At 39.8% G+C, this 12,694-nt stretch overlaps 2 protein-coding genes and 1 non-coding gene across 3 annotated transcripts; 1 reads left to right on the plus strand and 2 right to left on the minus strand.

Annotated features, from left to right (window-relative positions):
• The first annotated feature begins 4,098 nt into the window (after positions 1–4,098).
• pole3 (polymerase (DNA directed), epsilon 3 (p17 subunit)) lies at positions 4,099–7,353 on the plus strand. Its single transcript, XM_088296158.1, has 4 exons — positions 4,099–4,809; positions 5,920–6,005; positions 6,388–6,506; positions 6,915–7,353. The coding sequence occupies exons 1-4, from the start codon at positions 4,744–4,746 to the stop codon at positions 7,088–7,090; spliced, it is 447 nt and encodes a 148-aa protein (XP_088152284.1). The 5' UTR covers positions 4,099–4,743; the 3' UTR covers positions 7,091–7,353.
• A 1,272-nt stretch (positions 7,354–8,625) lies between these two features.
• On the minus strand, positions 8,626–11,092 carry LOC148336736 (large ribosomal subunit protein uL11-like). The gene is made up of 6 exons (XM_088296157.1): positions 10,853–11,092; positions 10,075–10,148; positions 9,559–9,657; positions 9,337–9,418; positions 9,059–9,145; positions 8,626–8,760 (listed from the first exon to the last, which is right to left on the minus strand). The coding sequence occupies exons 2-6, from the start codon at positions 10,141–10,143 to the stop codon at positions 8,645–8,647; spliced, it is 453 nt and encodes a 150-aa protein (XP_088152283.1). The 5' UTR covers positions 10,144–10,148; positions 10,853–11,092; the 3' UTR covers positions 8,626–8,644.
• On the minus strand, positions 9,901–10,027 carry LOC148336737 (small nucleolar RNA SNORA65). The gene has a single exon (XR_015843497.1). It is a non-coding gene; the product is annotated as a small nucleolar RNA SNORA65 (small nucleolar RNA).
• Positions 11,093–12,694: the final 1,602 nt, after the last annotated feature.

The raw sequence follows: 12,694 nt of genomic DNA on the forward strand, positions 1-12,694 counted from the left end.
TGACGAAGTGTACATAAATTGTGTATAGGATATGTTATTTGTTTGTGCGGGCAAATTACCTTTTAAATCAAGCAAATTAAATTTAAATAGCCTAGAATAGGAGATCTAAGAGTGAATGCAAATGTAAACGTTTTGAAAGACTTCAAAATTGTACTAATTACATTCTCCAGGGAAATTTACTACCCACAAAAAGTTTTCCAGATGAACCTAAACTAACTGTAACCTCAGCAGGTGGACTTAATTTGACCTCTAAACTTTGTTATGCAAACGTCCACAATTTTTCAGTGCATTTTTAACATGCATGAGTGATGGAAAATTTCACAATGGACATTTGATCTGTCGGCATGATGTGAGTGGTTAGCACATCTGCTTCACAGTTCAGAGGTTGTGGGTTTGAATCTGCCAGGATTCAACATTAATTTTGGTCCGTGGCCACTTTTACCCACATTCAGACACTGGCCTGACTGCACTTCGAGCTATTGAAAATGGCCCAGATGTGCATTTTCAGATTTTGACTAAAACACATTTAGCACCAAAACCAGGCTGAAACAGGATTTTGTAACTATGTATGAAATAAACATGACTGGCACACACTTGACTGGCTTAAAGGGAATGTACTGGATTTAGCCTTATATTGCTAGCTTTGGCTATGCCCATCTCTGTTGGCAAAATGCAACTTGTTGATGACAATCTCAGAAAAGCTAAGATCAGCAGCCATTTACATCAGAAGCTTTGCCATGGCAACGTACTGGTGATCAAAAGTTCCGTGTCATCTTCGTCTCATGATGTCAAAATGAAAACAGCATGCTGAAGAGGACTGTTTGAATACCAATTGTATTGAATCAGGACATGCATTGCTCAAATCATTGATTAAACACATCTTGTGAATTTTTAGTTCATTTCCTATTTAGCAGACTGCAAGTTGTGCAAAGAAGTACTGAAACATTGAGCAGTTGGATATAATTATTCAAAAGATGAGAGGTTAAATTAAGTTAACTTGTAAATGTTAAAGTATATTTAAGTTTTCTCGCAAAATGTTACCAAAAAGCCCTAACACTTCACACTTTGCACTTCAAACAGTGAGCCAGATTACACATACACAGGCGTGTAATGAGAGCTGTTAGAGTAAAGGAGCATGAAAACAGTGCGACAACTCTTGAGATAGTGTTGAGGGGATCAGTACCACAAACGCACCTCAATAGTAGTCAGGAAGCAGACTAACGTTTCTTAAACATCTGCTATTTTTAGCCAGCAGCGGGACTCAGGCCGTGACACTTTGTGATCCATATCTCAAGTCTATACAGATGAGCTACTTCACACTCTATATAAATGTACTCAATATATACTATATTTTCAATATTTACAGTTTTCAGTACAGTGTTGTTGCATTGTCTTTGGTGGTGTTCTTTGCTGCATGTGTATAACCTTGCATTTCTATTGGCCCAAAACACATTCTATTGATTTGTTTCAAAGAGGATGTGACGTTTTCAACCGGCCCATATCTTCTATAGCCATTTAAATGAAATCCATTTTAACTAAAGTGAAAGCAATTACAAATACATGCATGGTAGGTTGATTGAACATTCTAAATTGTCCCTATGTATGATTGTCAACGGCTGGTGTTGTTTGTCTTTGTGTGCCCTGCGATTGGCTGGCAACCAGTTCAGGGTGTACTCCGCTGACAGCCCGAAGACAGCTGGGATAGGCTCCAGCACACCCGAGACCCTTGCGCGAATAAGCGGCTTGGAGAATGGCTGGATGGATGGTTGTCCTCCATTAGGGTCTCAAGTGAGCTGAAGCCTATAAGGCGGACATTGCACACTGGGCTGGTCAGCAGCCAATCATATGGCACAAACACGGTTGTAGACAAACACACAATTCAACATGTTTGTTTTTAAGAAAGAGGGAGGAAGCCAGAGTACTCAGAGAAAACTGCCCCAAGCAGGGTGAGAATATGCAAAATCCGTAGTGGAGGTGAAATTTGAACAGAAGAACTGTGAGGCAGACGTGTTAACCAATAAGGGCATTTTGCTGCCTGTGTCAAAAATGAAAAAGAGAAAAAAAGGGATATTTAAAAGCTATAATTATATATCTGCAGACGGAAATATATTGGTTGAGCATTTATTAAGTGTAATTTATATTTCACCCACTGTCTTTCGACCCAAGTTGTCCATTTTTAAATCCCGTTTGAAGACATTTTTATTCTTCTTAGATTTCGACTCAGCATGACTATCACTGTTCTGCTGTTCTTCTGGTATTGTAAATGTGTTTGTGTTTTAATTTGTGTTCTAATTACTGACTAACTTTTATGTCATCAGTAGGTAGGTAGGTGAGGTAACAGTGTGAAACGCTTTGAGTACCAAAGGCAGAAAAGCGCTATACAAGTGACAGCCCATTTACCATGACAGCATACGGAAAGAGCTTTGTTGAAGCTCCAGCTGTTGTGAAAAGCGCGATATAAATAAAATTGTATTGCATTGTATTGTATATGACCCACTGAACTCGACAATATATTGTAGATGCAAACACAAAAGGTATGAAGATAAACAGGGTTGTTTTCTGGGGTCAATGTGAAGTTGATGACACTGCTGACTTTTTGTAATATACTACTACACGTATGTTGGCAGAGCAACTATATTACACGTCCAAATTTACTGCTAGGTCATGCACCTTTCTTTAGCTGTTTGCACTGAAGGTAATATACATATATATGTTGTTTTATTGTTTATTAATAACATACGTCTGTAATAGCCACAATGATTCAGACAAACAAGTGTAGTAAAAGTGCATCATGCATCATGAAAATCTAATGTGCAATTGCATTTAAGACCTCCAATGAACTACCTTTTTGAAATTAAGAGTCCTCTGACAGTGAAACAAATTACTGTATTTTAATTTAACAATCACTGCATGCTGTGTATACAGTCACACTATTGGTGTGCTATGAGCATTTTATTTTCTTTGAAATGTTAAAATTGGACCAGCTCCTATGTTTCATGACCTTGTATTCTTTCAATTTTAACTTGATTTTGAAAATAAATATAATACAAGCAAAGGTGGGCGGCACAGTGTGTTACTGGTTAGTAGGTCCACCTCACAGTGCAAAGGTGCAGGGTTCGATCCTGTGTGGAGTTTGCATGTTCTCCCTGTCCCTGCGTGAGTTTTCTCCGGGTACTTCGGTTTCCTCCCACATTTCAAAAACATATAGGGTAGGTTAATGGGACACGCTAAATTGGCCCTTGGTCTGAGTTTGAGCGCGAGTGGTTGTTCGTCTTTGTGAGCCCTGCGATTGTCTGGCAACCAGTTGAGGGTGTACCCCCCTACTGCCCTAAAACGGCAGGGATAGGCTCCAGCACGCCCGCAACCCTTGTGCGGATAACTGGCTAAGATGATGGATGGACGGATGGATGGACAGATGGATGGATAGATGGATAAGCAAGGGCAGGGGTAGACTGTACAAAGGAGGCCTGACAGTTTCACAGCTGATCATAAATAAAGTTGTATTGTATTGTATATTTTGAAAACCTTCACAGTTCATTTATTTTACTTTTAAATAAGGAAATCTGTCATAGTTATAAGAAATTGGGACTAGATGATGGAAAGATGCAATTTTCAGATCAATGTAAATATGTACCCTTGTTACATATAAGTAGTCCTCACAATAAAACCGACATCTTGGAAAAAAAGAATTACATTTAGTATGTCCTCGGTAATCAACAGAACATAATCTAATGGAATGTATCCTTTCACATATCCAACTACAGAGATAATTTGTGTTTCAAGTCAGCATTAGTGTCCTGGAGCACAGCCCAGAAAGATACTGCACCTTGAACCAGGTGGGTGTAGACTCGCGCCCTATGGTCTCCACAACCGAGTGGTTTACACTGTGTGGGCTGCATCATGCTGCTCCATTAGCAATGACGCCAGCTGCCATGGAAACTAGTATAATGCCTTAAAGGCTTATGATATATCTGTGGGGAAAAGGGTGAACTGAACTGAAAGTCTGCCGTTTCAGTGTTTTAACAGTCACGAGCTCCTATTGCTTCACAGTGGTCCAATATGGTCACATGACTTGGAGCGTTATTCAGCAAATTGACAGAAGAAAACACTTAGCGAACTTTCTCACAGGACAACCAACATCTATTAGCCCGCACGTTTCAACTCGGGTATTTAGTTTGCTTTCATATAAAATTGAATTTAAAGGTTTGTTTGCTGTTTTAACTGCATAGAATATATAGATTTTACGTTACCCAGTACTTCCGTAATTATAACGACTTTCTTTGGCTTTATAATGAACATATATTTCTTCTCCTTTCCTTGACTAAATGCATTAAAAAGTTCAGTTTTATTGTCATGACGAGTGTGATTCAATAGATTGACGCTAGTTGTGGTACAACACAAAAGGGAGTAGCAGCCATTGTGGCATTGTGTACGTAACGTAACGAATCACACGTCACGCATGCGCCATAGGTCAAAGTTGAAACGTGTGGGGCGGTTCGCGGGAAACGTCCCAAAACAAATCGTTTCGGAAGATTACAAAGTTTTTCACCGTGACTTTCCAAACTAACATAATCTAACAGAATTTCCCTAACCGGTCGTCCTCTAAGTGTTAAAATATAGCTTTAAAAGAATCCGTGCTAATAGCTTTTAAGCTAGTTGAGCAGCTTCTGATCTCGCGTGTTAGCGAAACTCTCATCGGAGTTTTGAGGACGGTTGTGAATACTGTCGTGGAGAGTGAGCGAAATGGCAGAAAGGCCAGAAGATCTCAACCTTCCCAACGCGGTCATCACCCGCATCATCAAAGAGGCGGTGAGTGTAAACGTTACATCAGTTGTCTACTTAGATTTCAATAAATTCATCATTGAGAGTTTAACTGGTTCCAATTAATCGAATAGTGGAATTAGTTCTTGTTCTTTCAGTACTAGCTATTCAGTGATTCGATGGGCTCAGTCCATTTTAGAGCGAACAAACAAAGTAATAAATATCGTTTTGAATGAGCTTCAAACTAAATACATGGAACAATAAACAAGAAAACGATGTCACTTGCTATCCGAAATTAGAAAACATTTTTTAATTAATATTTTTCGAGCGCGCAATATTGTAAGCATGGTCAATTTTCATGCTTCAAAGTCGTCGTTTTGTTCTTAAACTTTGAGTTCTGGTCCAAACATAAACTGCTATTCTGGACATAATGGTGGTCTTCTCATTTATTTTAAACAAAACACTACTTTTTTATGGAGTGCAGTTTAAAAGTTAAGTCAAATGACAAATAATTTCGAACACTTATCCAGCGCGCCTTAATTACGTCATTATTGTAGCATAATTATGACGCAGCAAAACGTCCAATTTTTGGAACCTCCGGACTAAATATTTAACATCATCCATACGTCCATTATCGGATCTGCTTACCAACGTACATTCAATGTTAAAATTACAGTATCAATACATTTTTGTAGGTTGGATATATTTACAAAATTAACACAAAGCGCTTAATGTCTGTGTTGTTCAGATTTTAATAAAGATATTTTTGCCCCACGACTAATCCTGCTGAACGTCAAGTGATACCTATAAACAGGAAATCTTTTTGTTTTCTTTCGGTATCAGCGTATAGGACACATTTGATTTGTTGGTCATTTGAAAATTCATTATGGGACTAAGTGAGGGCACTCTGTAGTGGCTCGTGATTCCAAGCACAGCCAATTATGAAGTGTTCTATAAATTACTTAGTAAAAGTATTCTATCCTCATTTGCCTTTAACTCTAAAACATAATTGGACATTCTGTGCAACCTATTGCCACTGTTCTTGTTGCAGGAAGATGTTGTGGTCCTTGTGTAAATAAATATTATTTGCCAGCTTGTGTAGTCCTGAACATGTTTGTATCTTTGAAATAACGCCCCCACACCGTTTGTTTTCAACAGCTCCCAGATGGGGTGAATGTGTCAAAAGAAGCGCGGAGAGCAATATCCCAAGCTGCCAGTGTGTTTGTGTTGTATGCAACATCTTGGTAAGAGGACAAGCAGCTCATCACAAAATCGTGTTAGAGACAGGATAATGTGAAGCGTGCAAACAGCAAGTTTCCATTTTGCTCGAGTGCTTGATACTTGTGAATATTTCCAGTTCAAATTTCATATTTAAAACAGCAGCTTCCAAATAATTTTGATGATTTCTGAGAACGAGAATAGCGTCTCTGCCTTTGCCATGACAACCCTGGACCACAAATGAATAATCGTCTTCATCATGAGACAGGCCATTTTAATTCATGCTGTTACTCAAGCTCTTTTTGATTAACACTTAATCACTTTCACATCCAAAAGGATCCTACGACTCCAAATTTCTTACAACCATTGAAAGAAATTAAAGAGCATTTTGTGTACGTTATGTTACAGTGCAAACAACTTTGCCATGAAAGCCAAGCGAAAAACTTTGAATGCAGGCGATGTCTTAGCTGCAATGGAGGAAATGGAGTTTGAGAGGTTTATGGACCCTCTCCGAGAAGCTTTGGAAGGTCAGTAACTTGGTTATCTGAACATTTCATCGTGTGGATAGTAAATCATGTGACAATCTCGCATTGTTTTGCAAAAAGTATTGTTGACTAAACATCTTTAAATCCAAAGAGTGACGTTTCTTATGTCGATACTGTGAAAAATGTCTATTGATACTGGCGCAATTTAACAAAAGTGAATTACATTGTCATTATTCTTTTAGAAACCTCACAAATATAAGATTTGCCTGAAAAAAACAAAAACAAATCATGTCTGAAAGTTTGCATCTTATGTCACAGGAGACTTGAACGTGTTGCTCTTTTCCCCATCACTGTGAGGAATGACTTCAAGTGTGGGATTGCAATGCTACGCAGGTCTCATCTGCTTAATAATACACTCTCCAATTCTGTGCTGTTTGTGTTTCTTAACAGTGTATAAGAAGGGACAAAAGGGAAAGAAGGAAGTGTCAGAGCAGAAGCGCAAAGATAAAGAAAAGAAAACAGACTCTGAAAATGACAAGAGCCGAGAGGAGGAAGAAGAGGAGGAACGCATGGAGGAAGAACCTGAAGCAGAGAATGAGCTGGAGGAAGAAGAGGTGGAAAACTGAGGACAATTCTCACTGTCAGACAAACTTTTTCAATGATGAAATCCATTCAATCAGCCTCAGTGAGGTTACCACGAGGTTCACTCTAGAAACTGATTAGTGTATTGCAGGGGTTGTTGCTTTTTGTCTTCCAAAATCCAAATCCAAAGCACAACATTCTTTGTCTGTGTCCTTCCGCTTAGCTGTTTTTGGCATGTGACAAAATGGAACACAGACTGACTTACTGGTGTCGTCCACTTTCCTTGATAAAGTACATCTTGAATCAACTGTCAGTGTTTACGGTTGACAAACATCCGAAGCAAAATCATTATTTCATTGCATTGTGATGTCACTTTTTATTGCTATGATTGTTACCAAATCTGTCATGAAATGACACATTATTGTTGGATTGATTAACTTGATTGACTAAGGGGGTTCAATATTCTCCTTCCTGCCAATGAACTTTAAAAGCACGTGGTTATATACTTTCATAACTGTGCAGTAGAATTGATGTGATAGGTACAGGAACAATTAAAAAAAGTGACATTGATTCATTTGAAATGGATGACAGTTCAGTTTTTTTCTGCTGTCAACCTTTATCAATGTCATAATGTGAATTATGTGATGCATTAGTCACAAAAATAATTGTACACCTGTTTACAAATGGAAATGTTGTATGCTGCATTGGGCTGAAACAAATGGAAATGTTTTATGCTGCATTGGGCTGAACTGACGAACCCCCCAAAGAAAATATATGTATATACACACACTCAATTGAATATACAATTTTCATTTCATTGTGAAATCTGAGCCCGTTTGGCTGATCACAAAGACATTTTGTTGCCCAGTTCTGTGATGGCTGTTCAACTGCTGGACAGCTCAATGACCTCGTGGAAGGGGGCCGTAAAAGAATTAAGTGGAGATACATTAGCCTAGCTCCACCAAGATTCAACAAAACGTGTGCTAGTGCCACCAGTATGATGTTCAAGTGTAGCACAGAGCCCCCTCGACAAGACAAAGCAACTGGACTAAAGTGTCAGCCTTCGCCCGTTGGTTTTGCGTGCACGTTTCACGGAAAGAGGGCAAAACATGTCACCAGTAGGGGGCAGTAGTGTGCAGGCATCAACATCTCTGGTCTGATCCCTGGAATACTAGTTTTGTGGTGGGAAATAAAAGGCCAGTATAACACGCAAAGGGAGATCTCCAGGTGGCCTATTGCAAATTATAGAAACATGCCATACGATCCACAGTAGTAAACAAAAGCACGGGCTTCAAATTAGCACTGTGCTTTAGATTTAAGATCACCTTTCGTAAAAACACAAGGAACCTTGCAAAGTGACTTCAGGTTTGTTGCCCTATGGGCAGGGCTATAAACATGACAGATCTGCACAAAGGGAATACAGCTGCAGACCTACTGCAACTTCTTCCCACTAAAATTATTGTCTGTCCTTTGTAGAATAACAGCACTTCTGTAACAAAGCTATTTCATGACTTCTGTTCAAGCTCAATTGAGTTAAAAACTAAAGAGACATGCATGAGTAAGAACAAGGCAAAAGTGATTCCATTCCCAACATTTTATTACTCAGAGGGGCACTCAATTTTGCCACTGTTGATGTCAACTACGTCATGGGGAGGACGGCCATCGATGGTACAGCCAACAGACTGAGCCGTACCCAGAATCTCCTTGATGGTTCCTGTCAAAACAAAAATCCATAAAAACAATGAACAGCCTCATTATCACATTCTTTTAACATCAGATACTTGCAACATTTATTGTCAATACACTCATTCACATAGTGTGGCAGACTCTCCATGCAGAGTTGTCCAATACATTGGGCAGCTCTGTCATCTAAAGTGGGGTCCATCTGAGCCTCGACTGGACTATACACAGTCACTCTGATAGACAGGCATAGTGGTGGGAGGCTAACCAACAAAACCCAATCGTAGGCCCTGGTATACATTAGTACAGCTTGACAAAATGTTTACTCTTACCTGACAGCTCCCTTGCAATGGAACGAGGACGCATGACACGAGCAACACCCAGAATGTCATCAAAAGTCACACTTCCACTGTGCTTGACTGGAAGGGGAGAGGGAAAAAAAATAACATTGACGACATGATGAATAAAAATGGCATAAGAGTCAATAGAGTGATAATTCACTATCATTTCCAAAATTATCATTCATGAATTTTACCAAGGGTTAAACCTTTAAGACCCCAATGAAACTCTTATTTATTTAGCAAACCAAATTGTTTAAACCGCCACTTACTGTTCTTGACCTTCTTCCTGTCACGAGGGGGTTCTTTCAGCGCTTTGATGATCAGTGCGGAGGCAGAAGCAACCACCTCAATCTATGAAAGACAGAAGCAAGACTAAGTCTCATTTCCACTTGAACCCCTCCAATTAAGCAGGGCATCACTTTGCAATCAACTCAAATCAGATTGGGGGGTGTCAACCGTTTCCCCAATTTTAAGAAACTTCGTGTCTGTACCGCTGCCTGTCTGTTCTGGATAGTCAGCTTGACGGTGATCCTCAGGCCCTTCCAGTCACCGGTGGCCTTGGCAATGTCATCACCAACTTTCTTGGGCGACTGTAAGAGTACAACAGGATCAGTTTCTCTAATGGAATCAAATAGCTAATCTTAGCTGTGGGGATTTTCAGATTAACATAAATTCATGTTATTTAAGAGTGACAACTAGCATCTTTAAAACTGAGTGGAAAATATGCAGTTTGGCAAACACCTTCCTCTTTGGTAAACATTAACAATGGGGTTATTACACTTGCGTGAATAAGATTTACTAGAGTGATAAAGGCACAGTTCGGACATGACAAGGACTGTTCTAGAATTTTTGGCACAGGGTTGACCATTGGTTTGGGTAGCCCTGTTTCCTAAAACCAGGTCACTCTTAGCCTCCACTGGACGACACAAAGTCACTCAGACAGACTAGCATAGTGGCGGGAGGCTATTTTTTCATTTTATTTTTGCAAAGCCTGGCTCAATACTCACCAGACCGAGGGGACCAATTTTGGGCGCCAAAGCAGATGTGGCGCCAACCTCTCCTCCTGTGCACCTCATGTACACTACAAGACAAACAATAACTGAAAGTTAAGATTACTCAAAAACTCATCTTGCATCCAGCAGATTTCTTGCAAGTGTAGGGCTGGAATGCATGTTCACATTAGTGGGGAAGCACGTGATAGTATACATGCCAAGTAGCTTTCAACATGTGACATTACTTTTATTTCTTTACGTTTAAAGCAATGGCTCAACTTCCTTAGTACATGGCATACATTTAAACTAACAGATATTGCAAACGTAAGTATTGAGTTATCGGTATTTCATAGCTCTAACGTTTTTCACTACTATGGAATATGCGTTTCTGCTATGAAACATGGCTTCTGGATTTAGTTGTGAATGCACCTTCAGAAAAATTAAGAGACAATAAGTTGTAAATCAGAATGTAACAAAAAAAGAACTGCGTGTTACACACCTATGTCAAGGGAGACATCTTAAGTAGTACACATTTGCTTAAAACATGTTTCCATTACTAAATAGGAGCGCCGGAGGCGAGGGCTTAAACAATGATGATTGATAAAACACGTTAATGTGGCTTCATTGTGTCGGCATTGTCTCAGAGAAGCTAACAGTTACCAGCTAACAGTTAGCAATTTAGCCCACGTGGCAAAGCACGAGTGGGTCGGTCGCGTTTCCAAATTAAACAACGGAATACCACTAGAAACAGCCCACAAACACACGTCGGTCACAGCTCGAGTCTCAATATTACCATTGTGAACACGCCGTGGGAAGGTCGAGAGAGTGCGACTCCATCTTGTCACAGAAGCGTCATCTTTAAGTCTCGTTCGACATGATAGACGTGCCAACTTCAAACTCGTCGGGGTCGAATTTGGGAGGCATGTTGGTGTGGAGGTTGAACTCAGTTCAGCTTGATTGATGAGGGTGTCGGATGAACCCGATTCGGGACGACCGATTAATGTTGCACCTTCACCGTTAAAGGAAAGAGAGAAAGAATGCGTGTGAAGACATCGCACTTTATAAGTGCACCAAATATCGCGAGACATGACGTTCAGCAGCGTGTAGGTGGAGCCTTTAGAGCAGAGGTATTCAATTAAAAGTCACAGAGGTCCACGACTAAAATTTCTTCCAATTAAAAGGTCTGAACCAAAGTCCAACTTCCCTTAATGTCTAGCCTATGTTCACATTTTTATATAGTTTCAATGTTTAGTCATTTTCAACAGAGTGCACTTATATACAAAATATTTAGCAATGTTCACATTAAACACCTTTGCCAGTCAAACAAATTTAAGGCGTTTATTTCACATTCAAGAAAATGTGGCTCCAGGAAATTAAGTTTGCCACTTCCAGAAAAAAACAGTAAAATATCTCCTGCAGAAATATATCAAGTCCTAAGCATTGAGTTAATATCTTTTACCTTTTTTTTCTTAAATCTAAGAGTTATCATCCTAAAAAAAACAGAAAGCCTAATCATCCAAGTAAAACAGGTCAACATGTTCAGTACACAATCAATAAAAATGGCTGTCCTCATGAAAAAGTAATTAAAAATGAGCTTTGACACCAACTTTTCTTTTGAATATTTTTTTAACTTCTCTTAATGAGAAAAATGAGTTTGTGATTGCCCTGCCAGTGACTTAATTCTGGGTTGCAACGGATTCAGGGCCATTGGGATTTGGTAGATTATTTCACACCTGGGTTTTGTGTTTTCCTTTAAATAATGTTTGTGCAACCGTATTTAAGCACTCCTTCACAATTTCCCCATCACTGAATGTTTTTTTATGTTTCCCTAAAATCCATGATACTTTTAGTGAACATTCGTTTGCATGCTGCTGGGCTGTAAACGAAAATGTAAAAATCTGTTATACTGCACTTGAAGTTCGATGTTTTTGCGTGCGCTCACCTCAAACTTCAGCGGTTAACTTTGCAAAAAGGCCGGTGCTTTGTTTCGTAGTGGCGCTTCGCAATGTTGCGACGGTTTCGGAGCATATGGTGCACACTGGTTTTGAATCGGCTGCAGCCAGAACGAAACTAAATTTCTCCGTCCATTCATTTAAAACAACACGCATCGACCTTTCTAACTTTTTAGCAAGGCATATTGTCAGCAGCACTCTCTTCCGGTCTGCTGCGCAATTGGCAGTGGATCGTAAACAAAAGATTTGATCGGCTCAAATCAGTGACGCATTTTCCGTATTAACTAGAATTGCAACGCCAACCTTTGCGAACGCGCCCTGAAAAAAATTCATCATAGCTTGGTCATGGGTCCGGTCCGAACCATCGCGCGGTCCGGATGCGGACCGCGGTCCGCCATTTGGTGATGCCTGCTTTAGAGCAAGTAAACGCTTCTTCGTGTTTGCAGCGGATGATGAAATCCATTTAATCAGCCTCAGTGAGGTTACCACGAGGTTCACTCTAGAAACTGATTAGTGTATTGCAGGGGTTGTTGCTTTTTGTCTTCCAAAATCCAAGTCCAAAGCACAACATTCTTTGTCTGTGTCCTTCCGCTTAGCTGTTTTTTGCATGTGACAAAATGGAACACAGACTGACTTACTGGTGTCGTCTACTTTCCTCGATAAAGTACATCTTGGATCAACTG

Source organism: Idiotropiscis lumnitzeri, chromosome 5 (genome assembly GCF_059441095.1).
Source record: "Idiotropiscis lumnitzeri isolate Australia: NSW breed Sydney's pygmy pipehorse chromosome 5, RoL_Ilum_1.0, whole genome shotgun sequence".
NCBI classification, from domain to species: domain Eukaryota; kingdom Metazoa; phylum Chordata; class Actinopteri; order Syngnathiformes; family Syngnathidae; genus Idiotropiscis; species Idiotropiscis lumnitzeri.